The 27,083-nt window shown below is 40.3% G+C and overlaps 1 protein-coding gene and 1 long non-coding RNA gene across 2 annotated transcripts in view; both read left to right on the forward strand.

Annotated features, from left to right (window-relative positions):
- The window catches only part of LOC139797916 (uncharacterized), a 1,603-nt gene extending 72 nt beyond the window's left edge, over positions 1-1,531 (forward strand). The window contains exons 1-3 of the long non-coding RNA XR_011726619.1: positions 1-54; positions 1,227-1,334; positions 1,451-1,531. The exon at positions 1-54 is cut by the window's left edge and continues 72 nt beyond it. This is a non-coding gene — a long non-coding RNA (uncharacterized lncRNA). The remainder of the gene's footprint in view (positions 55-1,226; positions 1,335-1,450) is intronic.
- A 175-nt stretch (positions 1,532-1,706) lies between these two features.
- Positions 1,707-27,083, forward strand: part of AOX1 (aldehyde oxidase 1) — a 31,278-nt gene continuing 5,901 nt past the window's right edge. The window contains exons 1-29 of the mRNA XM_071747912.1: positions 1,707-1,839; positions 2,737-2,794; positions 3,308-3,404; positions 4,514-4,622; positions 5,132-5,258; positions 5,423-5,484; positions 6,078-6,158; positions 7,059-7,139; positions 7,654-7,798; positions 7,957-8,049; positions 9,448-9,599; positions 9,816-9,909; positions 11,612-11,721; positions 13,043-13,227; positions 13,844-14,006; positions 14,865-14,957; positions 16,126-16,295; positions 16,916-17,042; positions 17,563-17,685; positions 18,255-18,351; positions 19,223-19,347; positions 19,955-20,088; positions 21,253-21,340; positions 22,044-22,130; positions 23,378-23,569; positions 23,704-23,931; positions 24,994-25,089; positions 25,775-25,903; positions 26,379-26,453. Coding sequence (XP_071604013.1) covers positions 1,780-1,839; positions 2,737-2,794; positions 3,308-3,404; positions 4,514-4,622; positions 5,132-5,258; positions 5,423-5,484; positions 6,078-6,158; positions 7,059-7,139; positions 7,654-7,798; positions 7,957-8,049; positions 9,448-9,599; positions 9,816-9,909; positions 11,612-11,721; positions 13,043-13,227; positions 13,844-14,006; positions 14,865-14,957; positions 16,126-16,295; positions 16,916-17,042; positions 17,563-17,685; positions 18,255-18,351; positions 19,223-19,347; positions 19,955-20,088; positions 21,253-21,340; positions 22,044-22,130; positions 23,378-23,569; positions 23,704-23,931; positions 24,994-25,089; positions 25,775-25,903; positions 26,379-26,453 — 3,381 coding nt within the window. The 5' untranslated portion in view covers positions 1,707-1,779. The remainder of the gene's footprint in view (positions 1,840-2,736; positions 2,795-3,307; positions 3,405-4,513; positions 4,623-5,131; positions 5,259-5,422; positions 5,485-6,077; positions 6,159-7,058; positions 7,140-7,653; positions 7,799-7,956; positions 8,050-9,447; positions 9,600-9,815; positions 9,910-11,611; positions 11,722-13,042; positions 13,228-13,843; positions 14,007-14,864; positions 14,958-16,125; positions 16,296-16,915; positions 17,043-17,562; positions 17,686-18,254; positions 18,352-19,222; positions 19,348-19,954; positions 20,089-21,252; positions 21,341-22,043; positions 22,131-23,377; positions 23,570-23,703; positions 23,932-24,993; positions 25,090-25,774; positions 25,904-26,378; positions 26,454-27,083) is intronic.

The raw sequence follows: 27,083 nt of genomic DNA on the forward strand, positions 1-27,083 counted from the left end.
AATGGGCCAAGAGGAACCTCAGGAATCTTCAGCAAGGGGAACCTACATCCTTCTGTGAGTTGCCAGAATTTCAGCTGCATATTTTGACAGAAAAATGAGTTAGGCATATAAAAATGTACTTCTGGGTATAGCTTTCAGCCCATTCTACCTCTATAGTCTTGTATAACCATGCACAGTAAGAGGCACAAAAGCATTATTTACAAATATTTAAGAAATATCACAACTGTTTGCTGGTTTTGTGACAATGTGTAGCCCCAGGTCAGCCTCCCCAAGATCCTGCAAAACATTCCATGTAGGAATTAGGAGTTAAACATGGCACTAGCAAGGTGGTTTACACAGGGGAAACAGAGCTGTTAAAATTACTGTCTGAGAAGCTTCAGCACACAGACTTGTTCTTTGTGAAACATGCTGTGTGTGTCATTGCATCAGCAGGGCCATTATGAACAGGTGCAGAAATTATAGATTATATCCTGATTCAGTGTTATTTAAAAAAGGAATTATACCTAGAATATTTTTATCCATTTTTACTTGTGTTTTTACCAAGTTTGTAATTGTTTGTTTGCTTTTTGATTAAAATGTTCTTGCAAGCTTTCACCATTTATAGTAACACCAGAAATTCAAAAGTATCTGTTACAATTTCTGTCTCCAGTGCTGGCACTGCAGCACAGTGTCTTTTTAATTTTTTTTTTCTCTATATAGTTCTATGTTTTTTTTCTCTCATGGTTTGAAAGCTAAAACCAGAAACACACGCTTCATTTTCTCAGAGAAAAATAATCTTTTTGTAGATGGTCTTAATTCTTTTTTCAGTGAAGGTCTTGTTGTTCTACACAGCCTCAGGTGTTACCAGCTAGACTGCCAGTGTTCCAAATAAAAGCATTTAATTTTTAATAAAAAGCAGAGGGCCTAGGGCTTTATGTTTTGGTTTCCTCTAATCCTTTTAGTATAGATATCTTTCAGAGTAAAAAAGGATCAAAAAAATTACTTGAAGATGCACAGAAGTTATTTTAAGTGACTGAAATCATATTGTTGCTACTGCCCTTCTTTCCTTGTTTTGTCCCTCCTTATTGTGTTTGTTGCTGTAACTGATATTCTACAGAGAAAAATGCACTTTGTTCTTTCCTAGGGTGCAGTTCTTTTAGTTGTTTCTCTAAATGGTGACTTTAGGGACTGCATAAATAATGTTAAATTGCCTATTGATTGTTCACTGAATGTGCTTCTCTTACCAGAGCTGTTGATACATCAGAAGTTCCTGCGTGGAAAAAGATGTAAAAGCAGCTCATGACATCTGAGATGAAAATCTGTAGTGTCACAGGGATTATTTTGCTGAGGAAAAGGTAATTTGAGCTTTTACATCCTCAAAGTTGTTTTTTTCTCATGTTTGTTCAAACTGGGGGGGTTTGTGTGAGATATATTACTTTTCTGCTAATCGGGATTGTTTTAAAATTTGTAGGAAAATTATCTATTTAAACAAGGAGAGAAAATATTTGCTATAAAGCCTTGCTCACAGAAGTACCCCTTATAAAACCTGGAAGTTACAGCTGATCGTGGAGAGCACGTTGTTGCACAACTCCCATTGGTCTGACGCTCACTACTCCATCGCTGGATTTCATTACAACTTCAGAAGACCTTGGGGGATTTTATTGTCAGAACAGCATCTTGCTCATTGGCTTGGAGCAGCCGGAGCTTCCGTGCGGTGCCCGGTGCCCGCTACCCCGCCCGCCGGAGCGCGGCCCCGCCCCGCCTGCCCTGGGCTCCGCGGCCGCTGAGCGCTGCGGGACGATGTCTGTGGCGGGGGCGGCCGGGGCCGAGGAGCTCATTTTCTATGTGAACGGGAGGAAGGTAAGCGTCGTCCGGAGAGAGCGTGGGGAAAGGAGGGGACTGCTCTTCCAGAAGTAAACCCGAAGGGTGTGAGCACGGGTTTGGTTTCCTCGGGCTTTTTCCTCATGGTTACATAACCACGAGGGGGAAAAACGCCTCCAAGCGAAATGGGCTTGCAGCTGGGTAGGACGTTTTTTGGCTGGTGAGCAAACTGCCTTCTTTGTTGTACATATCTGGCTGCTCATGTTTGATGGCGTCAGAGAGGAGATCTTCAGAGGCACCACAGAAAGTCAGCAGGACTCAAACACTGAAATACAGACTGTTGGACAGCACGAAAACAATATTGCGAGACCAAAATGGCACTGGTTGTTGATTCAGTGCAGCTGAGCGGAGCTAGCTCCTACTCAGCGTCGGAATAGGGAGCACTCCAACCAAGAATGCGGGCGTTTCTGTTGTTAGTCTGTGAAAACAAGTGAAAGTTTATACACGCAGGGATCCAAGAAAAGTGATTCCCTGCTGGGAGCCTTAAGGACTTCCTGGTTTTCATCCCAGTAGTGCCAGGGGGGCTCTGAAATCTGCAGAACACTGTTTTCTTGTGCTGTGCTGCCTCCTGTAACAAAGTCCTGCTGCATTTCTATTACGAGTGTGAGTGGAGGTGAATCCCCTCCGTATGACCTTTCACTGAGCAGCAGTTATTTTTAGTAGCTGCAAAATGCCCTGGCTCTTCTTTCCTAGAAATACAGATGTCTTGAGAAGGAACTTCCAAAAGAAGCACCAATTCTCCCTTGGTTTTTAGGCAGTTAGTCTGCTTCTGTCAGACGTAAGCAGAGGATTCTCTCCCGGTTTTGTGAGAACATAGTCTGTGCCCTGGATTTTGGAAAGCCTAGTGAAACCTTGTTTTTTAATTTTTTACTGCAGGTTGTAGAGAAAAATGCTGATCCTGAGCAAATGCTGTTGTCTTACCTGCGAAAAAGACGTATCCTTGTCTGGTCCCTGAAGTCACTCAGTTTGAGCAAAATTCTCATAAAGAATTAAAGGGTGATTTACCAAGTTAGGGAAGCTGGTAAACTTAAGATAAAACAATTCTATTTAAATGATTTATGTTTCTTAAGCTAGATGCCCTTGGTTGAACTGCTGTATTTTTAGCCTGGTTGTCTAAACAAACTAGGAGTTGTGCCATCAGGGATATATATCTGTGTTCCTTCTCCCCCATAAAGAAACTTAAGAACCTTTTGGTTTCCATAGCAAAACTTGTCAGAACAGGAGTCTCCAAGTTTTGGAAATGTCTCTCCTAGAAAAGGGGAGGAGACCTCGGGATGAGACCCCGAATCTGATGCAATTTTGTGGTAGTTTGACAGCTCACAGCTTCAGATTGGCCACTGTTCCACATTCATAGAAATGAGCACTTCTCTCAGAAGCTTTTGAACAGAATAAAGACCAAAATGAAAACTGATGATGTTTTTTTTTTCCCTAATGGCACCATTTTTAGTCCAACTCACAGGAACTAAGTATGGCTGTGGAGGAGGTGGCTGTGGTGCCTGCACGGTGATGCTGTCAGTCTATGAGCCAGCTTCAAAGAAGATAAGGTAACCTGAACAGAAATGTTGAAAACCACGGGGGATTTCTGGCTATAGATACCATTTCCAGATATGAAACTGTAAAAACCAAGTTGTAAATCTATACTTAGTACTAAAAGACACTGCTGTAAAAATTACTGCTCACCTCAGCATTGCTGTCAGCTTGATGAAATATTGTGCTTAAATGCATAATTTGCTCACCCATGCTGACAGCTCCTGGGAGGAGTTTTCTCATTAGGAGGCACATGTTTAACACCCTTTGTGGTGTTGACCACTGAGATGTGGCTCCTACCTGCAGCTCTGGGGAAAATGGGCAGAAATTTGAGTCTTGCCAGCCCATTAATACTGACCTCACTCTCCACCCTTTTGTCCCACAAAAAGGACATTGCAACTGAAGGCCAGTTTCATTAAACTAAAAACTGGAATAAATAACTTCCACATAGAGGAAAACTCCAGTCATATTCTCACATGGTAACATGTCATTGTCAGCTGGCTATTTTTTTTAGGTGGGGATGAAGTCAGAATGTTCCAGTTGTTCATTTTGACAGTTGCAGTACATTGAAATGCAATGAAAATGAAGTTATTATAAAAGTTGGAATTAAAATAGTCAGAATAACACCTGGAAACATTTCAACTATAGTAAAAAAACTCCATTTAATTGCTAATGATTAAAAGCTTTGAAGAATTTTCATTTCCATATGTTGTTCTGTTTAGAATGATACTTATTTTACATTGGAATTTCCTCCAGGGGAGACTACAGAGTTGCAGCAGTAATTCTTTACTTTCTGCAAACAGCTACACTAAGTCTCCTCTCCTCATCCAAAACACACTTGGTAGGTAGCTTATGGGCATGAGAAACAAGAGGAAAAGATTGAAGTGTTAAAGAAGAGATAAATTCTGCAGAACTGTCCTCCTAGATCCAATGTTTATACTGGGGGCAAGAGACACAGCTAGTAAGTGATCCCTTCTATAAAGCTTATTCTCTTCTCATTCCAGATGATAATAATGACTCCTTTGTAAGTATGAACCATGTCTTGATTGACTGCAAAATAATATGAATGCATCTTTATGATAATAAAATGATATTCATGTTCTTTTTTGTCCTTTGTGTTCCAAAGACATTACTCAGCAAATGCGTGCTTGCTTCCCATTTGCTCCTTGTATGGTGTGGCAGTGACCACAGTGGAAGGTGTTGGAAGCACAGAAACCAGGGTTCATCCAGTTCAGGTGAGGGTGCAGTGCCACTGGGTGAGAGGAGCACTGGTTTTGCCTTTTACAAGCTGGCTTCAGTGGCAGTGCTGTCAGGGCACAGGGCTTTCCCAGGATGATTATGTTCCCTGTTAAACAACAACATGAGTTTCTGAGGGATGGTTGATAGATCAATGCTGATGAGATATGACTTGTGATAAATCTTGCTTTGATACTGGCAGCCTGGTCAGAATGTTGGGATGGCAGAACTGTTGGTGTGGGTCAGGCTTGTGCTTTATGTGGACTCACCTTGGACAATGCCCCTTCAGCTGATGTTTTATTGTGAATGCAAAAGGGACAGAGGTCTGCTGTGAAGGTTAATTAGCTTTTCTAATAAGGTATGCCTGGCCATCACACCCAAAATAATCATTCTTATCTGAGATTGCTTAAGCTGTTTTATTTCAGAAGTCTGATTTACTATGGAGGCAATATTTATTATTGTGGGTGATAGCCCTAGAGAGAATGCTCTTTGTGGTGTTCCATTTCAGGAGAGGCTTGCCAAGTGCCATGGCTCCCAGTGTGGTTTCTGCACGCCTGGAATGGTGATGTCCATATACACTTTGCTAAGAAACCACCCAGAACCAACTTCAGAGCAGATGATGGCAGCTCTGGCTGGTAAATATTGCCACTTTTTCATTTGTTGGTGTGTCCCTGAACCCTTTTGGAAAGCCAGCCCTTCTCCTTACCTTCCACAACCCCAGCCCTCATGTAAAGACATGACATTTGGAAGCCACATGCTTTGTTCTGAAGCTTTTTCTTACTGATTTCCCTTTTCTCAGGGAACTTGTGCCGCTGTACTGGCTACAGGCCCATCCTAGATGCCTGTAAAACCTTCTGTAAGGTAAGAAGCAGCAGTGATGGTAGCACCAGCTTCTGCCCATCAGTGTACACATGCATGCAAACCATCAAGGTTTTCATTAGGGTTATTTATTTCCTTTGCTAAAAGATGTAGGTCCAAGGAAGGTGTAAAAAGGCCTAACTCATTACAAAAATGGATTAGCACAAATGAACTTGGTGTCTGGATTATGAAGAGTAATTGGAAGTAGCTCCATGTGTGTTACTGGGATTCAAAGAAAAATTTGGATCTATATTTTTAGTCATTTATCATGTAATGCAACATGTCAGAAACCTACAGTGAAAGAGCTGGGAGACCAAACAGTGGGAAAAAGAAATAATGCAGACCATCTGTGTGTGCTCTCTCAAGGTCAGCTGAGTTTCATAATATGAATTATTTTGTATTAAGAACTTCAACCTCTGATGACTTTAAGGCATTTTTGAATATCACTTTTCTAACATGTAATCCTTCCAGTTTAGCTTAGTATGAAACTTCATCTAGAACTTTATTGAAATACAAAGACTCTTTTATCAGCTTAAGCAGGCTTTAACTCATTGCCATTCTGAGCAGCTTTCACTAATGGAATATTCCTACTTCAGGAATCCACTTGTTGTCAAGGAAAAGCAAATGGAAAGTGTTGCTTGGATCAGGAAGATGATATATTTGACAAGGAAGAGAAGGTAGGATTTTAAGTATTTTACTTCTGCTACTTAGATATCAAGTACCAAGAATATTGCATGGCTTTTTTTCTTGCAATTAAAGTAAATTCAGTATATTTGAACCTTTCTCACCTCCACCTTATTCACCTTACATAATATTATGTGCAAAATAAAATACTGTTATTTCTCTCAAGAAATGTGGAGATATTTCTAACAATTAAATATTCTTTGTGTATATTTCACGAGGAGGTGATGGTGTGGCAGGTAGCTGATACAAGGTAGTTCGGATCTCCAGAGCTGAGATTTGAGCAGTTCTTCAAGTTCAGGAATATTAATAGTCTTAACAATTAATCAATAATCTTACTAACTGAATTCTATTCATATTGTGCAAGAAATCAGGGCATGTGTGGAACTGTCTTAATGATCAGTGATGATCTGAATGTAACTACTGACCTCTCAGGAATCTTAACTGCTGAGTCTGAAGAACTGATGCACTCTTAGAAAGCAGAGTTATGATTATCATTCTATATTAAACCTCTTATCCATATGAATGTTTGACTTTGTTCTCAATTTTCTTTCAATACAATCTCCCTGTTTGCTTTTTCAGTCCTGTAGATTGGCATGAAATCAGGTTTTTTCATAGTTTTCAGTTGCTTGCCTCTAATACTGTCATTGCTGTTAGCAGTGAACTTTGAGAAACTTTATATGAACAATTCCTTCACCTCAGCAGCTCCAAATGATGAATGTAATTTAGCACCAAATTCAAATGATAACTCATTTTCTATTGACTTCAGGAGGGCTCTTGTGGTTTATTCTTGTTTTTTCTTTCTTTTCTTTTTTTTTTTTTTTTTTTTTTTTTTCCTCATGGAATTGATCATGAGAGTAAATCCTTGCCCTTTGCTTGCTTTCTTTCTTTTTAAGGTTTCCACCAGACTGTTTTCAGCAGATGAATTCCAGCCCCTAGATCCCACCCAGGAACTTATATTTCCTCCAGAACTTATGGTAACTTTTGCTTCTTACAGACTACTCTTTAGTTCTGACTTTTCCTTGATAGTCCATAGTTCAGAACTCAGTCTGAAGCCCTGTTTAGCAGTAATTAACCAGAAGAAATATCATAGCATTTTAATATAAAACAAAAATATTAAAATTTTAATATTAATATATTAAAATATTAAAAATTATATCCTTCTTTTTTTCCAGTGAGCCTTTTCCCCCCTAAAAATTTTTGAATCACTTTTCTAATGATTTCAGCAATTGAAGGATCTATGACCACATTTTTTGCTTGGGAGCTATTAATTACCAATCTTGTTTATTAGTTCACTGGAATTAATTGCAGACATTTCACCTCTACAACCTGGAAATTCACCAGTATAACAGTCCCATTTCTGTCCAGTTTTGAAGGATTAAGTAGAATTGTCACTGCTTAAGATTTTCTTTTGACTTTCACTCCAGTGCCTGTTAGACCTGCACCTGTCTATATGTCTAAATATTTAAATCTGCCACATTTCCCCACCAGAGAATGGCTGAAAACCAACCCAAAAGAACTCTGTTTTTCCATGGGGAGCGAATGACATGGATTTCCCCTGCAAGCTTAGAGGAACTGCTGGGTCTGAAAGCTGCCCACCCCAAAGCCCCTCTGGTGGTTGGGAACACCAGTGTGGGTATGTACACACTCAGACTGGCTCCTGTGTGCAGGGGAGGACTGGGGCTACTTTTAGCTTTTTCTTTTTAAATTTTTTATCCTTAAGCTGACTCTCCACTGTGTTGGTGTTATCCTGATGAAAAATGTCTTTTCTCTACATCTCTTCCTGTCTGGTAGGACCTGAGATGAAATTCAAAGGTGTGTTCCATCCAGTTGTGATTGCTCCTGCAAGGATCCCAGACCTGAACGTGGTGCAATACACAGATGATGGTCAGTGGACTTCACTTTGTTCAGACACAGGAGAACTGTGGAAATCTAAAGTAAAAAAAGGCTGTGATTAGACTGGCATAGCTCATATGCATTAACCAGTCTTTTTAAAAATCCTAACAATATTAATTATTGTAGATTCAAAATTTTGTACCTCAGTGTATGTAGTTGAGATAAGCATGGAAATTTTTTTCATTAAAATTAGATTAGCTTTTTAGTTTTAAATAAGCACTAGAAATAGATTTAAACTTGCTATAGAAGCCTAAATCAATAAAGTATAAATTATGTTGTGCAGGTCTACTGCCAAAGTTTAAGGAAAATGAGACTGTAGCTAATGAAAGGTACTTGCCTGAAGCCACATTTCTAAAGTGGTAATCTGAATTTGGCAGTCCTGTCATTGCATTTACAGTTTCTTTTTCATTTCAGATCAGTCATTCACTTCTAGTCAATTCAGTTTGGTTTTAGCTGAAAAAGTGGTTGGGAATTGAGAGGAAGCAGGGAGAATGATTCCTGCTTCTTATCATGTATAAATAAAATCTAGTTTGAGAGGGTGAGACTTATTTGATCTAAAATGGGAGAGATGCAGTTTAGTTTGCCAGTCAGAAACAGCCTCTCTTTAATAAAATATAAATGCAAAACAGGTTTTGATTACATTTTTGTTTTAAACACACAAAATGTAGATTACTGTACTTAATAAACAGCCATTTTAAAGTCATCTTTTTATTTATATTTGTGACTGAATTCTAATGTTCATTGAACATGTTCATACATTACATATAATCTGTTAGCAACTTCGAATAGAAAGACACTGCTTAGCATTTTATAGTATTGAAATGTTTGTCAAGTATAAGCTTTTTTTTAAAAGAAGTATAAATACTCAAATAAATGCATATAGTTATAGGATCTCTTTCTCATGGGAAAAAGAATTGGACTGCTAGGTTAGGAGTTAGGACTGTTTGTGTTTTTTTGCAACTATTACCTACCTGTACCTTAGGTGAATAATTAGAATGTACAGACACAAAGCAAAACCAAGGTGTGATGAAAATCATGTCTAAAAATAGGAAGCCTGTTGAAGGCATTTTGAAGCTGACTTGCCTTTGGGTGAAACATCACCTCACAGTCAGAGCTGGTGCAAGGGAAGCAGCTGGAATGTGCAGCTGGAAGCAGGGAAGGGATTTGCCTGGGTAGAAGTGGTGAACTATTAGCTCAGTTTCATCAGCTCATGAAATTTTACCCTCAGGCTCCTGAAATTAAAGGTTACAACACTTTAACATGCAAAGGCCCCTCTCCTATCTGCTTCTGCTCCACATGAGCATTCTTAGCTCTACAGCCTGACCGTAGTTCACAACTGGGGCAATAAGAAACCGTGAGCATCACACTTTGATAATCTTTTGGTTACAGGAATAACTCTGGGAGCTGCCTGCAGCCTCTCTGTAGTGAAAGACATCTTGACCAGTGCGATCTCAGAGTTGCCTGAAGAGAAGACAAAGGTCTTTTGTGCTGTGGTGAAGCAATTAACAACGCTGGGCGGAGAGCAGATAAGAAACGTCGCTGTAAGTTGGGCATTGCCTGCAGTAACAGTTTTAACAAGGGGCTAATTGCTCCTAATCACGTGTAAAACCTGCTTTTTTGTTCCCTTGTTAGCAGTGGATTTCTATCAATTTGTCTTTTGATCTGTTTACAGTTATCTGTAGTTGGCACGTCTCATTGTCACATAACATAAAAATGTAAAGCCGATGGAGAAAGGTGACAAAATTCTTTTTTTCAAGTCGATAGGTGGGAACATCATAAGCAGAAAATCAACCTCAGACTTGAATCCTGTTCTGGCAGCCAGCAACTGCTTGCTCAACCTGGCTTCAAGAGGTAAGAGGCACAAGCCTGTCTGCAGTAGTGCCAGAGGTACAGGATCCCATTGCACAGGGAGAGGGGAAAGAGGAGCAGCTGTGCATTTGGTCAGGAACCCCTTTCCCACTCTCCTGGAGAGTGCCTGATTATGTGAGTGATGAACAGGGTCACTGAGTGGTGGATCTTTCTATTCACCTGGCAGAATTTCACTGCTGGGAGAGTGGTTTAGGCTCTTACACAGGTTTTTAACATTATTTCTTTACCAAATGTTAGTCAGTGAAACATAGAAAAAGGGGAATGAAGACAAAGTTAAAGGGGGTTGCAGGAACAGTACTCATTCTTAGATTTATCTTACATCACAGGGTAAATGCTTCTTCCTAGATCCTGGCAGGCTCACAGGTGGAACTGAACAATAATCTTTATGTATTCTGGGTGGAGCTGCAAGGCCAAACATCCAGAATTACAAGTGCTGCTGTTATTTTTCAGATTCACACGTCAGCAACATAAAAGTCCTTTAGCAAAGTTTTGCTGTCACACCAGTTATGTTTGAGAAAAGCAAGTTAAACACTAAATGAGATCCTAGGATGAGCAGTGTAGGGTGTCATCATCACAGGTAACTGGGAAACTTGAAGAAAATAGCCCTGCTGTAAAGCAGCTAGGCTTGAAATATCATGTGCATTGAATGTGAAGGGAATATTTTAATATATGAGCCTTTTTAAAACAGCACAGAAGATTATCTGGGTACAGAAAATCTTGGTATAAATAAGGGTTACTGCAAGATAAATGTTTTCTAGTAACAAATAGTTGATTTAAAATGCATTGGACATTGCACCCTTAGGTGTCAGGTGAAAAGTACAAAGGACACAGAATGATGGTGAAAAATACCCTTTGATTGCATCTTGCAAACACACTGTGGTTAAATTCCACACTGGTGACTCACTGTGGACACCCTCTGCACAGTGTTTATGCCTCTGCTCTTGCAGAGCAACAGTGCTACATAACAGTTGCCTGACTGGCACAGCTGAAGTCCTACCTACAAAACTTCCTGAGCCAATGGAGCTTGTTTAATTAATGGAATAAATTATTTGTGTTAAAATATTAATGCTAAAAGCTTGGTGATATTGGCAAACCCAGTGCAGCATAGATAAAGTTTAAGTGTTCAAACAGCTCTTACAGACTTAGATAATTCCCTTCTCTTTTGAAAATCCCATTTTTAATAGTATATATCACAGAGTGGCAAACATAGTCACTTTCAGAATAATTTACCAAAAAGAGGCAATAGCACTTACTACCTTCTGGACTCATGGAAGTGTTCAGAATCTTAGGGTTAAAAAAAAAAAAAACAACCAAAAAACCAGTCCTGTTCATCTTTCTTCTTTATTCTTTAAGTTTTAGAAAGAAAGGTAGTGCTGGCAGTGGCTGCAGAGATATGGAACAGATGGAGAGGAGTGGGAATGGGTTTGTTGTGGCAGTATTGGAAGGGAGGATTATGGAATGGGGATGGATCCCTGGGCACTTTCTCAAGACTCTGGTGTTATGATCCTGTGGAAGATGGAGCATATATATGTCTATAGGCCATACCACTGATCATCACTCATTATGAAAACTCTGCAGTTATTACTCAGGAAGGCTCAGGTATTTCTGGCCAGTTTAAGCATGGCTGTGCAGTGTGTTGATTGCACAACTGTACAGAAGTTTCTGCATTTGGGATTTTTTTTAGGAAGAAGGCGACAGATTCCTTTGAGTGATATTTTTGCAGATGGAGTTGGTAACAATACCATTACAGCAGAAGAGATCTTAGTCTCTGTCCATATTCCTCATTCTAGAAAGGTATGTTACTAATTAGTTTAGATTTGGTTTATACAGAGTGTAAGACTAATGAATAAAGAGCAGGAGGGGGCATAAGCCCTGTGCTGGAAGTTATGACACTACCACAGCTCACTTTCTGAATTCCTTACATTTGAACCTGTCAGTGCCATACTATCTCCCAGTTTCAGCCAAAAACTCAGCAGTTGGTGATACGTGAGGAGTGATATTCAGAAAAAAAGTTTGCCCCTAAATAATGAGGGCAGCAGCAATTGTCTAGAGCCTCTACAGAAAGGGGTCTTGGACAAGCTGCGATAGCCCTCACCAGAGCAGGCCACTCACCTGTGCTATGGTTGGCATCCAGCTGGTAAGGAGTTGTCCTCTCAGCTATTTTCTTTAAAATGAGGCAGGACTGGATGTGTGCCTGGTGCTTCCATGAACACTGCTGAACTGAATCATAGAATCATAGAATCACAGAATGGGCTGGGTTGGAAGGGACCTCAGAGCTCATCAAGTCCAACCCTTGATCCACTCCCACTGCAGTTCCCAGCCCATGGCACTGAGTGCCACATCCAGGCTCTTTTGAAATATCTCCAGGGATGGAGAATCCACCCCTTCCCTGGGCAGCCCATTCCAATGGCTGATCACCCTCTCCAGAAAGAAATTCTTTCTCATGTCCAACCTAAACCTCCCCTGGCACAACTTGAGACCTCTTGTGCCCTCTTGTCTTGCTGAGAGTTGCCTGGGAAAAGAGCCCAACCCCCCCCTGGCTCCAACCTCCTTTCAGGGAGTTGGAGAGAGTGATGAGGTCTCCCCTGAGCCTCCTCTTCTCCAGCCTCAACACCCCCAGCTCCCTCAGCCCTTCCTCAGAGGACTTGTGCTGGATCCCTTCCCAGCCTCCTTGCTCTTCTCTGGACCTGCTCCAGCACCTCAATCTCCTTCCTGAGCTGAGGGGCCCAGAACTGGACACAGGACTCAAGCTGTGGCCTCCCCAGGGCTGAGCACGGGGCAACAGGAACAACAGTCCTGACCAAGTCAGGTGTCTGCAGGGCTGGGGATGGGCTTTCATCAGAGCATTATGAGTGGTGTGAGCTGAGAGGTGAAGTTTGGCAATACTTCAGAGCCCCCCAGCTTTTGTTTTCAGTGTGGATGCAGCTCCCCAAGATGCATGGCTGCACATCACATCACATCAATCACATCAATCACATCAATCACATCACATCACAACAATCACATCACATCAATCACATCACATCACATCAATCACATCACATCACATCACATCACTTCAATCACATCACATCAAATCAATCACATCACATCACCTCTGTCTGGTTTTGCTCAGGGGGAACATGTCTCTGCCTTCCGACAAGCACCCCGTCGGGAAAACGCCCTCCCAGTAACCTGTGCTGGGATGAGAGTCCTCTTTGAAGAAGGCACAGACATCATCAAGGATTTGAGCATTTTCTATGGAGGGGCTGTCTCCACCACAACCTGTGCAAAACAGACCTGCCAGACACTTGTGGGAAGGTACAATTCAAAATAACTCAAATAATTAAGTAACTGCTTCTCTCAGAGGAGCCTCACTGCTCTCTCCTACCATTTAATATGCAACTGCTCCACTACTTCAAGTACTCATTATTTTTTGCTGCTTTACATTGTTAAATTAATTCTAGCAGCTTTATATTTTGATATTAAGGGATATGTTTCCATAACTACAGAGAATTTAAATTGTGTTGAGATACTTTAAGGAGCCTTTTCAGAAAATGTAACAATTATCCAGCGCTGATCAGATCCCTTGAAAGCATCTGCAGTTTGCATCAATACCATTATCTACTTTTCCTTAAGTATAGAACAGTATCAGCAGAATAATCATAATCTCTGAGATTCTTAAATAAGCTTTAAAGCTGTGAAGGGTCTCATGTATTTGCTTTTAAATGGCTGGCATAGCACTCAGTTTCACTAACTTAAAAGACCTCACTTCTGTGAGCAACCTTGAACTGGACTGTTTTCAAATGTCAGCCCATTATTAATATCAGTGTTTTGGCTTCCCTGTGAGCAGGACTATGCCTATGGTACAAATCTATTACTGCAAGCTGGGTTTTTTGAGTCCTGGTCTGATTATATCTATTATTCTTCCTGACAGACACTGGAATGAACAAATGTTGGATGAAGCTTGCAGACTTGTTCTTAAAGAAATTGCTCTTCCAGGCTCTGCCAGTGGTGAAAAAATAGATTATAAGAGAACTTTGATGGTCAGTTTCTTCTACAGGTTTTTCCTGGAAGTGTTGCAGTCATTGCAGACAATGGTAAATCAGTTCTCTGTGTCTGCTTCTGTGCAAGCAAATGAAATGGTTGGGTTTTTATCTGTTGGTGCTTCCAATTTGTACAGTGTGATAATATATTGTCTGTGGGGCTCAGATCTACAGAACGTAAGGACTTATCTGCAAAGAGATTGATGGAGAGATGCCCATGTAAGCTTTAGGTGCTCCTTTACCTTGGATATTAGGCTTTTAAAAAAAATTAGTAATTTAAATGCAACAGTACATCAGTACTGAGCTCCCAGACCCAAAGAGAGCATACAAAGTCTTATTCCATCTGTCTGTAGTTCAAAACAAATAGAATAGAAATAAAGGCTTTGGAAGCAAGTGTAGGTGTTAAACCAACCCCTCTTTCTTGTATGAGTTGACTGGGAGGACACTAAAATGTCACTTTCCAGTAAGTTCTGGGTTTAATTTACTTTTTGTCTTAGATCTGTTCTTTTGAGGAAAAAATAATCCCTTTTGCCTTTTTCTTCTCTGTTACATTGAGCTCTGTCCTCTGAATTCTCATTGCTAGGTAACTTACTATCACCAGGAGTGATTTGGTGCCAGATTTGATCAGACCCTAGAACAAAGCTCCTCTGACTATCTCTGCTTTACATTGCTTGCTTTAAACAAGTACATTTATTGAATCCAGTATTTAAAAAAAAACCCAGAATGACTATTTAATGAAATCTCAATACTCTACACTAGTTAAAATTTGCTATTTTACAGCCTTTCTAGCTTATGAGAGTCTTGAGGGAATTTCCTGTATAAAGAGCTTGTATTTGGTGATTTTGATTGTTAGCTCTTTTAATTGCAACCTTCAAAATGTAAATTTTAGTAATAATTTCAATTTCTTTTCAGGATCCTTCCCACTATCCTGGCATACCTATGGAATATAGGAGTGTCCTACAAGATTTCAAGACCAAAATGCCCCAGAGTATACAAATATTCCAGGCAAGTGATTTTATCCAAAGATTATTCCATGCTTTATAAGACTTGATAAAAAAAGTCACAGTTCAAGCATCACCCTTGCTGTGAAGCTCAGGCACAAATTTTCCAAAGATAGCAGGGTCCTGGGTGTTGATTTGAACTGCATCTCACTTAGAAAAACCTTGTCTGTCAAAATATTCTCATACAGGTATATTCACTTTTAAACAGTTTTCTAAAGATAAATATGCTGAACAAACTCCAGTGTCAGATTGCTTAAACTTGGTAATTTGCCAAATGTTGCAGTGTGCCACCCATTTGTAAAAAAAAAAAAAATCAGAAGAAAACAAAAAAGATTGAAAAGCACAAGTCTGTAACTATCACTCTAGCATTCTTGTCTTGAGGGACATTTTCCTGAAGATCTTGGAGAGGTTTCTAGGTCTTTCTCTAGATTTAGAAATCAAGATGGTGTTTGTGGTGGCAATCTGATCAAATTGTCAAGAAGCTGAGCAGTGGAGGGCAGCAAAGAACACCTTTTGGATTTTGTGAGTTTCCCCCTGTGATTAGATCATGGTGGCAACTCATAGGAGGATTTTTGAGATTTTGGCACCCTCAATGTGTAAGAAAAATCTCAAGTTTTGAAAACCTAAGTACTACAATTCAAACTCAATTGTTGAACTTTTTTTTTTTTTCCTTTTCAGACATTCTTCAGAATAACATTTTATCTTTAAGTATTTTAAATTTGTCTAAGTCATGATCTTCAGTATCCTTCATCATAACAAAGACACCACAGACTTATAAAAGGGGCCAGGATCAAAGGACATAGTTCTCTATGAATTTCAGCAATTTATTCCCCAGCTGCAAGGCAGTGACTAAATAAAACCAGAAACTCTTTGTTACTCAGATTGGTTGGCACTGAACAACAGGAATTATTTAGAAAACCAGAAAATGTTTTTTTACTTTAAATTTCTACCTACTTTTCTTCATCTGAACACTATTAAGCTTTTAAAATTAAGGTGAAGAAAAGAATGGATATTCTGAAAGATAAATACCTGGTTATTCTATTAGTGAGATGGTTTGAGACAGCCAGTTGAGGAACTTCAGGCCATCAAGTGAAAACTGAGAGCAAAAAGCCTGTTCTTGGGCTGAGGTTAGCAGCAGGCAGTGTGACAGCTGTGTCTGTTTGACTCTGCAGGACACAGAGCCAAGTCAGTCACCCCAGGATCCTGTGGGACGACCCATTATGCACCAGTCTGGGCTTAAGCATGCCACTGGTGAAGCAGTTTACATTGATGACCTTCCTTCTGTGGATGGGGAGCTCTTCATGGCTGTTGTCACCAGTTCCAAAGCCCATGCTAAGATCGTGTAAGTGTTCAAAGAGTGTCTGAAGAAACTGTTATGAATTGCTGTCTGGGGTTTTTAGAGCAGAGCAGTGAGTGATGTGTGTACACAACAGCATGCCTGATACCCACACCAGCTCAGGTGCTGGAAGCAGTGTTGTTGCTCCAGTAGAAAGCTGTTTGGATCCAAGTTTCTCACTCTGTAGTACTGTACTAACAAGGCTGAACTGTTTCTGGCCCAGGAGCCAGCCTGGAGCTAGCCTGGTACTGCCCAGGAGCCCATCTCTGAGTCAGTAGGTTTCAATCACTCTCCTTTGACTCTGATCTGGGTGTGCAGAGAAGCTGCTTGTAGCTGTGCTAAGATCTTGCTGACTGCTGAAGTAGGTGCTATCAAACCATTCCACTGATTCTCCAGTTGTCCTGATATTTCCTTTCTGATGGTACCTCTCAAGTCCTACAAACAGTGCAGGGCAGTACAATCTGCAGTTGTCTTTCACCTGCACTTCTCATGCCAGACAGAAGGAAAAGACATACCTGAACCTATAGGCAGAGCAAGAAATATTCCTCTGTGCTGTGATCTCTGCCTCTGTGCAACACTTTGCAAAAGAAACAAACTTCACTTCTCTCTCCCCATGCCCCAACCAGATCTATAGATGCCTCAGAGGCTCTAGAAGGACCAGGAGTGTTTGGTATCGTAACAGCTGATGATGTACCAGCTACAAATGAGTTTTACTACACTTATGAGCCTGAGATTGTCTTTGCAAGAAACAAGGTATAATATCAATCTTTTAAAAACTGTTTTTTAAAATTTTTACTGGTTTTCTTCAGATTTGTATAATGAAATATTACTTGCTGACTCTTGAATTTCTGTACTGTGTGTATGTCAGGGAATTACTTTAGGTAAGATAAATTCTTACAGTTTTTTCCACTTCCCTTTTCAACTTCACAATAGCTTATGGGCATTATATTCTGCCTGGAGAAGAATGTATAAATCAGAAGAATACCTATTAAACCTCACAAAACAATCTGGGTTGGTGGAAGAGTATATTTAATTGAAAATGAGGCTCCCAGATCACTTAACCATTTTTGAATGCTGCATTATCCTTGATTGCCCAGTTACACTGGTATTCCTAATGATTTGTTACCTTCATGGATGATGCAAAAAATACACAGATCTGAAGTCAAAACCAAATTCTAAAAAGGAAAGCTGAATAGTGGTTACAGAAAAGAAGGGTGTCAGCAGCCCATATGGGAATAACTGAACTGCCTGTTGTGTGTTGTGCATTTCACAGGTGATTTGTGTGGGTCAGATTGTCTGTGCTGTGCTTGCAGACTCAGATGTTCATGCCAGACAAGCAGCTGCAAAAGTGAAGATAGAGTATGAAGTGCTGGAACCAGTGATCTTAACAATTGAGGTACTAATAATCTCTTTCCTCTTGCCTTTTTATTGTTTTGCCTCTATAAGTAATGGAAGAAGCAGGTCATACTCTTCACTTGCCTTTGAAACCTGGTTTGCCAGGAAAACAAGATGAGTACAAACACTTTACAGCTTGTTTCCACCCTTCATGTGGGGTGTGATAGAACAGTCTTTCTGGTATATAAATAGAAGTAATCTCTTTTTAAAGACTGATAAATTTTACTAACACTTCATTGCAGTTGAAACTCTGATGAGTTATTGGAAACAAAGCAAACTGTAACACAGGGATTCTACTTTCACTTAGTCCTTGTGATTTCTTCCCCTCTTAATGGCATCACTCTTGGGATGGTGGGGCTGCATTCTTATTCCATGCTGGCTTGCTCACTTGCTGTACAAGCTCATCAACAATGTCAGGAAAGTGATGAAATACAGTTGTTCATTGACTTGGATAGCTGGTGGTTGACATCTCTGAAGAGAAGGGTGTTTCTCCTGAGAGTAAAATGCCACAACAAGCTAAGAACTTTTCAAATACTTAAAAAAAACTATTTCTCTCTCTCCCCACCACAGGAAGCTATAAAGCACAACTCATACTTTGAGCCAAAAAGAAAACTAGAACAAGGGAATGTTGATCAGGCATTTGACACTGTTGATAATATAATTGAAGGTAAACTGCAGAATACATTTGGTGAGAAGTTGTTGTCTGTGTTTGTCTGTAAAACTGTCCCAGTTTTACCTTTTCTCCATATAGTCACTAGTCCTGAGAAAGCTCCTGGTCATTTGAGAGAAAGTGTGATTAAACCTAGTGGTGGTCTTGTGGTCCTGGAGTCACAGAACAGGTTGGAAGGGAGTTGCCCGGTCCAGCCTCCTGCTTGGTGCAGGTGCAGTTAGAGCAGGTCACTAGGGTCATGTCCAGGTAGGTTTTGAACACCTCCAAAGATGGAGATTCTACTACCTCTGTAGGCTCTTCTTTCAATGTTTGACCATTTTCATCTTTTTTTTCTTATATCAAGTTGGGATTTCTTGTGTTCATTGCCTCTCACCCTTCCCCAGTGCATCTCTGAAACAGTCTGGTTTGCTTTTCTCCACACTCTCCCATTAGTTAGCTGGAGACAGCACTAAGATTTCCCCTTAGCCTTTTTCTTCTTATGGCTGAATAAATGCAGTTCTCTCAGCCTCTTGTGATACACCCAGTGGTCCAGCCCCCTGACCACCTTGGTGGCCTTCTTTTTGACCTTCTCCAGGATGGCCATCCTTTGTTCAAGTCATCTGTTTTATTGAATGTTGTCACCATTGGAGGGAGTACTGGTCCAGTCCTAATTGAGTTCTGATGGTGCCACTGGAACAAGAGCAATGTAACGCTGCAAGGAGTTTCATCTCTGTTTTTATTTTACATGTTGCTCCTTCATGCAAGCAGCATCCTAAGATGTGACAGTGATGACCATAACTCTCCAGGCTAATGGGCAGATAGGTCTTTCCTGCTTCATTTCTGCTGCCCTTTTCCCTCAGCACCACTTGTGTTTTTCTCTTGGGATCAGGGGAGCTCCGCATCGGGGGGCAGGAGCACTTCTACATGGAGACTCAGAGTGTGCTTGCTGTTCCAAGAGGAGAGGATAAGGAGATGGATATGTATGTGTCAACACAGCACCCAACAACCATTCAGGTAACACAGAGCATTCTCAGAGGACGTGGTTGAACCTGTAAAAACAGAACACTGCACACTTTTTAGACCCCATTTGGCAAGGTGCTGGTTGTCCCATCTAAACTGTGTTCCTCCCCAGAAAGGTTGGCCCAGACTGAGGCCCCTTCCAACCTGGCATTCCATGATCTTAGCAGTTTAGATGCAGAGGGCACAGGAAATCCCATGCCTGGATTAGCCAACAGCAGCAGCTTCACAGTACTGCTGTACCCTGGTAAATGCTGAGCAGTGCACCTTGAGGGTAAGGAGGAAGTAAAAGTCTCTTATTTCCCTTTAAGCAGAGGACCTCATGCCCCACTGTTGTAGGCATGAAAAAACTCCCTGTGCAGGGCTGAGACTCCTCCATCCCTCAGCTTTCCTTTGAGCACCTGCAGAGTCAGAGTCTGCTGATAAACCATCATCTTTTTACTGCTTTTTAACCCAGGGTAAAGGAAGAGTTACTTTAATCTGATTTAAAAACAAACAAAACAAACTTAGAATCATCTATGGAACTTTTCTCTAGAAAAGGTTTTAATTTTAGACCCTAGCTTTTAGTTTGAATTGGCCTAAAAGCTTAAAACTGGTTTTACAGGAGATGGTAGCTGCAAGCTTGGGTGTTCCAGCCAACAGGATCATGTGCCATGTCAGACGAGTTGGTGGAGCTTTTGGTGGGAAAATCCTCAGAGCTGGCTTGTTGGCATCAGCTGCTGCTGTGGCTGCAAACAAGTAAGTGTGGGGGGTGTGTCTGGGGGCATGAAGAGCATCTGGGGTGAACAAGTATTGTATCTGGGCTAAAATGCTTTGTCCTTCCACAAAGTTGCTAGCCCAAAAGTAATAAAGTCCTGCCTGTTCACATTTTGAAAGATTGTTCAGTGTGTTTCTTTGTTTTGTTGGACTGCTTACATAAAGCAGCCCTAGCATCAACTGAATTAATTCAAGGGACTTGAAAAAATAGGTAGCTGTATAAGCTAGAAATACTTCAAAAGGGTAGTCCCTATCTACTGAGGCTTTGTATGGAATAAGTGGAACTGCTTTTAAGAACAAGTAGTTACAGTTCAGTCCCCAGTATCTTCCAGATGAATTAGCTTCAGTCTATTAGGTGGTATGTTTTTGCTAATGCTACTTGAAATAATTTAGGAACCTTAAAACATAAAGCTCCATTCCCCCATCCTCCAAACCTGGCAGAAAAATATTGGCAATTAGCTGTCAGGGGATAGTAACTTTTTTTATAAGCACAACTGATTTGCTACAGGGTGCACACCAGGCTACATCCTGTCTTAGCCAGAAGGATCATGAAATCTGGGAGGTTAGCTCAGTGCATTTCTCTTGTTACTGCTGTCACTGTTGTACAGACTGCTCTTGATTATTTTTTGCCATGTTATCTGTATTTTGGATTATCCAGGACGTATATTAATATTTTTTAACAGTTTAACACTTTTTAAAATTTTACATCTTGTGTCTATTTTTTCAGAAATAATTATTTTAAATCGCATGTGCATTTGTAGACTAATTTTCATATTCTTATTATCCATGCTTTGGTTTTATTCCAAGGCACTCTCTTTTAGTACAGCTCTCAATAGCTGATTAACACAGTTCAGTCTGAACAGTGAAATACCAGTTTTGTAAGAAGAAGTTTGCACAGTTATCTTATTGACTTATCTTATTGCACAGAGTTACCTTATTGAGAGATGAAATGAAAATTCTGGCACGATAGTAAATGCAAAATATATGACCTCTGGACATAGCTTGAATGATACATTTAAGTGTATGAAATCTGATCTGGATGCACATTTATATGCATGGCTAGATCTGGATACATGATGAATATCCCTCTTGTTAATAAAACCTCTTATTTGGAATTAAACTTGGCTGTTGTTGTTGTTGCTGTAGAAGCAGAAGAGCAGTGCGCCTGATCCTGAGCCGAGGGGATGATATGCTGATCACTGGGGGCAGACATCCTTTTCTTGCTAAATACAAAGTGAGTGCCACAAGAATTCAGTGAAAAAATACCTGCCTAGATTTTGCAAAGAAGTGTTTCAGTGTTACTGATTCAAGTTTGTTCTATTAATGACAATCAGTATAAGCAGTTCCATTTATAAACCAAAGCTACTAGCCAGGAACCCAGGAGATAAAGTACCAGTACAGCCTTTTCTCTGCTTCTGCCTCTTTTTTTCTAGTCTTTTCATGTCATTTTCCTTTTATAGCTCTTTCTGTCTTTCTTGCTGGGAATGAGAAGCCAAACTAGCTCAGAGTTCTTCTGCAGAGGTTTATTTTAAATCATCCATATGGTTAAGGTCACACAAAGGAGCAGCTAGTTTTTTGCAGAAGGAATGTCAGAGAGGAAAACTCCTTCTGTGGAGGAAATTAATCTCTTTCCTGCTCATGCACTGCAATCAGTCATAGCTATTCATTAGGACAATTTCTGGCTGCTGTTCTGCTACACAGGTGAAGTTAGAGAGGTTTTAGAAGCTGCCTCTCTCATGTTCAGAATGAGCTGGGGAAGCCATTCTTTGGAACATTCTTTCTTTCTTACCCTTCTGCAGTTCCAGGCAATGCTGCCCAGAAATTAAGAGTGCAGTATGACCCTAACTGTGTGGCTTACATTCATTTCCCAAAATATACCAGCACTGAAGAAATGAGTGAATACCAAAACCTAAAGAGGTCATTGTTGGTCCTTCCAGGTTGGCTTCATGAACGATGGTAGGATCAGAGCTGTGGATACCAAATATTACATTAATGGAGGATGCACCCCTAATGAATCTGTTGAGGTAAGGATTTTGTAAACTGACAAATCTTGCAATGTGGAGGAATCATTAGCAGGGCCAAGTTCCCTTCCACATGGATTGTTAACCATCTCTCCTTCTGATGCAGGGCCCATGGGTTGCTGGAAAACCTGCACCTGGTGGTTTAACCTTTCAGTTCAATGAATCACTGTGCTACTTTGATATTTTCCTACACATTCACTTAATGAATGGTTTCTCAGGCTTATTTGCTCATTATAAACATGTCATGCTGTATTACAGCAGTACATTTTATTTGATCTGATTTACCCATAACCATCTTAAGACAGTTCAACTTCATCTATGTCTTCTCTGAAATCCATAAAAGTTGTGGTTATCATAAAAAAAACAAAGTTCTTTTTGTTTTTCATTCCACAAATAACATTTCAGTTTCTATTTCCTAAGTGAAAAGGTAGCATTATATGAGATTATTCATATGCACAGTTACTTCACCAGAACTATCTTTAGTTGTTTCTATGCAGAAATGTTTTGAAGTTCATTGTTTAAAGCTCAGTGGAAAACAGTCTCAAGTTTGCCAGTCTGAGAGACCTCATTAATGATGAAGAGAGACAATGGCCTCTTCATGAGGCATCAAAACATTTTTAAACTTTTTTTAAAAAAGAAAAAACTTGACTCCTAGTGCTTAGTTTTAGTTATTAGATATAGCATTTTCCTTTTCTTGTCTTTTTGTGTTTGTCCTGTGAAATCTCTAAAAGAAAAATATGAGATCCAGGAGACACTGTAGGCTATAGCACATAGGCTAAACCTTAACTGGGAATTTCCACAGGGAATGGTAGTTCAGAATGCTTTCAACAGTTCGTTTCATAGCTTCTCTTGCTTTAATTCTAATCTGTATATTTTTAGTCCAGTGTGGCTTTTGATGCCAAAGGAGGAGCAAAATCCATCACAAAATGAAGTGTCTGTTATATCTTTAAGTACTGACCAGCACTCAACTAGTCATAGCATCAGCTGTGTCTTGGGAATATCAAAAAAAGAAGTGAAAACTAATATCCTGCATGGGAAATGTACAAATAAAATCTGTGTGTGTGTGTGTGTGTGTGTGTGTGTGTGTGTGTGTGTGTGTGTAAGACTATCCTTATTGCCAATGATGGACAAAACCCCAATTTTAAAGCTAATTGTCTCAAGTTAAGGTCTTTATAGGAGATGAGGAAGATGTGAATTTGAAGGAAGCACTGTTCTGACATTTAGCTGTGCCTCTTTGTCCCCCACCCCAGGTAGGAGAAGTAGCCTTATTAAGAATGGACAATGCCTACAAGATTCCCAACTTAAGATGCTGGGCTTGTGTCTGCAAAACAAACTTGCCATCCAACACAGCATTCCGAGGGTTTGGCTTTCCCCAGGCAGGACTGGTGACAGAAACTTGGATAACAGAAGTTGCAGAGAAAGCTGGTTTATCACCAGAAAAGGTGATGGAATTAATGTGTTTTATCTCCTGAAATGATGTCTGCAAAGTTGGAAAGTTAAAGCCCTTTCTATCTGTCAGTCTGTTTGTCAGTCTGCCTTTAACGTGGTGTGATAGCTGTTACCTTTATTGTTTCAGGTTAGGGAAATCAATATGTATAAGGGGAATGAACAGACACACTTCAAACAACAGCTTGATGCAGAGAACTTAACACGGTGTTGGAATGAATGCCTGGAGAAATCTGCATACTACAGCAGGAAAGCAGCTATCAGTGAATTTAACAAACAAAATTACTGGAAGAAAAAAGGGATTGCCATTGTACCACTGAAGTTTCCCTTTGGAATGGGCACCCGATACCTTTCTCAGGTTGGTTGCTTTGAAGAATAATGGGGCTAAGCTTTTTATCCAGAGAAAATAACAGCTACTCTTCTTTAGGGTACAAAATGTGTGTTACCTTTCAACTTCTGCAAAACTATCATCCTCCTGATGCTTTTCCCTTGAAGCCTCTAGCTCTGCTCAAGCTGAGATCAAAGCTGTTGGGTTTTCAGGGTGCAGGCAGTGTGGATCCTGCATTCTTAAAAGCCATTCCCATCTCCTGTGATGTGGTATTGGCACAGGCAAGTTGAACACTTCATGAAAGATTTGGAGATTGATGGCAAAGTGTTTATGGGGTAAGTAATTAATTCCAGAAATAGCTCTGACCTCACTTTTTCTGACCATGGAGATACTATGGGATGGTGTTCTTAAAGAACAAAGTCATCAAAGACTAAATTTAAGGAGGAAGGGCAGTAGTATTTTAGTAGTATTTAGTATTTTGTTCAATGTAGGTGTTGAGTGCTTCTGGAACAGACAGCATTTTGTCAACTAAAAATTAATTGACTGGCTTGTGTCATGTTTAACTGTCTGTGTTGAAGACTGAAGTCACAGAGGCTTTGTAGTCTACAGTGCTACTTTTAGCTGAGTCCAGGAAGAAAATCTCATTCAGAACCTCCCTAATGTGTCTGGTGCTGACAGCCTGCCCCAAACCATGCAGCTGAATAACCTCTGTCCAAGGGCTTCCAAACAGCAGTGAGAGAGAACATGGAACTTGCAGCAATTTCCATGGGCAGCCACTAGTGAGGGAGGTTCTCCAGCTTGTTTTAAGCCACTGAGGAACTAGGTGTAGAATTATTCCAGAATCTAGCAACAGAAAAGGCACGTCTCCAAGAATCTGTCTTTTTTGTTTGAAGTTCACTATGGACAAAGAGGAGGGACCAGAATTCCAAATTTTGCCTTCTATTCAAAAGCATTGAACAGATAAATTGAAATGCATTTCAAAACTCTACCTGTCATATTTGCTTCATCAGTTTGTCACGGTATACAACACATTCCTCACTAATCCAATCTTGATTTTGTTTGTTGTTTTGTTTTGTGTTTTTTTTTTTTTAGGCTGCTGCTCTGGTTCATATTTATACTGATGGGTCTGTGCTTCTGACACATGGTGGAGTTGAAATGGGGCAGGGTATTCATACAAAAATGATCCAGGTAACAACTTATCCAAATAAATATTACCTTTTGCTTTACCTGTCATGCAGATAAGCAGTATGAAAGTTTTCTTCTTAGTTGGTTAGTGGACAAGTAGGACAGTTTCTTTATCAGCATAGCCACTGCCTCTTTGCACTGAAAGAGTTAGCAAGCAAAGATGCCTTCAGTAAGAGTTACAGAGAAAGAAGGAAGAAGCAAGAGGTTGTTTGCTTTTTATTTTCCAGTTGTATGTGAAGAGGATTATTAGAAATAAGATTTTTGGGACTGAGCCCATATAACCATGGTAAAAAAAAGGCAGTCACTGTTCAGTTTAGAATCCAGTCCAGACAGTATTTTTATGAGCATATTTCTGTAATGGATATTTGAGACATGGGTCTGTAAAGGTATTAATCAAGTCAATGAAAGCCTGGGGTTCGGGGCTGCATAATTTGCCCTAAATCATGCAGGATGTCAGCAGCAAAATCAGGAACCAAATGTTGGACTCCAGAGTCTCAATCCAGAGCCTGAGTACAGCTAAAGCGTTGCCCTTCCTTTCTCCTTCTTCTGTTCTGACAAACTGGGCAGAATGAGGACTTGCTAAAGCTTTATTGCTCCTATTGTTGACTTCCTGCAAGTCCTGGGGAACTGCTGGGGTGTTGAGAATGTTTGTAAACCAGAGAACAATCTGTTGTTCTTCCTGAAACAGGTTGCTAGTCGGGAACTGAACATCCCCATGTCACGCATTCACTTCTGTGAAACAAGCACAACAACAGTTCCTAATGCCTGTGCCTCTGCAGGGTCTGCAGGAACAGATGTCAATGGCATGGCTGTGAAGGTAAAGAGCAGTATTTAATTTAACAGAATGCCCTGTTAAACTTCAAGCATTAGTGATCCTACAGAAATCATTTGAGATTTCCAATGATACCACTGGAGATTGCCAGGAGGAGACATCACCTGTTGTCAGTTCCCAGCTATGATGCTTAGGAGTTTTCAGAATATCATCTGAGATTCCCAAAAAGGCTTCTGTTTGATACAAATCCTTGTTTCATCTATCAAACTAACCATTCCCATACAAATTTTGTGTCCTGTTCCCCTTCTAAATGTACTGAATCACGTAGATTCCAGCCCTTGCAGCTTAACCCTTTGGAAGATTTATGTCTATGCAGTTAAAATAAAAGATACCACCATCTTTTTTCAAACTGAGCTGAGAGTAATGCATATCTTAACTACCAGTAACTAGGACATAACTTGAATAGTAACAAATGTACCCTTGATAAATGTTGTGTTACATTCTCCTGACTTCTCACCAGGATGCTTGCCAAACCCTTCTGAAACGCCTGCAGCCTATCATGAACAAGAACCCAAAAGGAACCTGGAATGACTGGGTAAGAGAAGTGAATCCTACACAGTGTTTTGTGTGCTTGCAGAGACCATGATAGATACATTGGAGTCTTGTCAGACTGCTCAGCCCAATGATCCTAGAGTTAAAAACTGCAGGAGCAGGTTATTTCATAGAGAGAGAGAGTGTAGGTGCTGGTTTGGTTGTGTGGGAAGCAATCCCTAGATCATATCTAGCTGGAAAAGAGAGGGAGGTATCTGGGAAGCCACATTTGAAGGCACAGATGTTTTTAATATACAAAATATATCAGCTTGTGCAATAACACAACCCAACCCAGCTTACCCTCAGACAAGCTGTTGCCAGAAGGCTGACAGAGAGTTATGGGTACAGTCTCAGTTTTTCTACATGGCTTTTGGTAATTTTTACTAAATCAGTGAAGAGAAGCCTTCTCAGCCTCCTGCTTCCCCCTCTCTCCCATGTGCAGTGTATTACAGAGCTGCAGGAAAGGTAGCAGGAATCCTTGCTCTACTATGTGATTAATTATAATATTAGTTACATTTGCAGTAGAGTAGTACAGTAACAGTGCTAAAGCTTCTTACAGAAGTGGCCCCTCTCTGCTGCCCACTTGAAATTGGAATAGAATTTTAGGGCTAGAAACTGAATTTTCTTCACTAGG

This window comes from Heliangelus exortis, chromosome 6 (assembly GCF_036169615.1).
Source record: "Heliangelus exortis chromosome 6, bHelExo1.hap1, whole genome shotgun sequence".
Taxonomy (NCBI): domain Eukaryota; kingdom Metazoa; phylum Chordata; class Aves; order Apodiformes; family Trochilidae; genus Heliangelus; species Heliangelus exortis.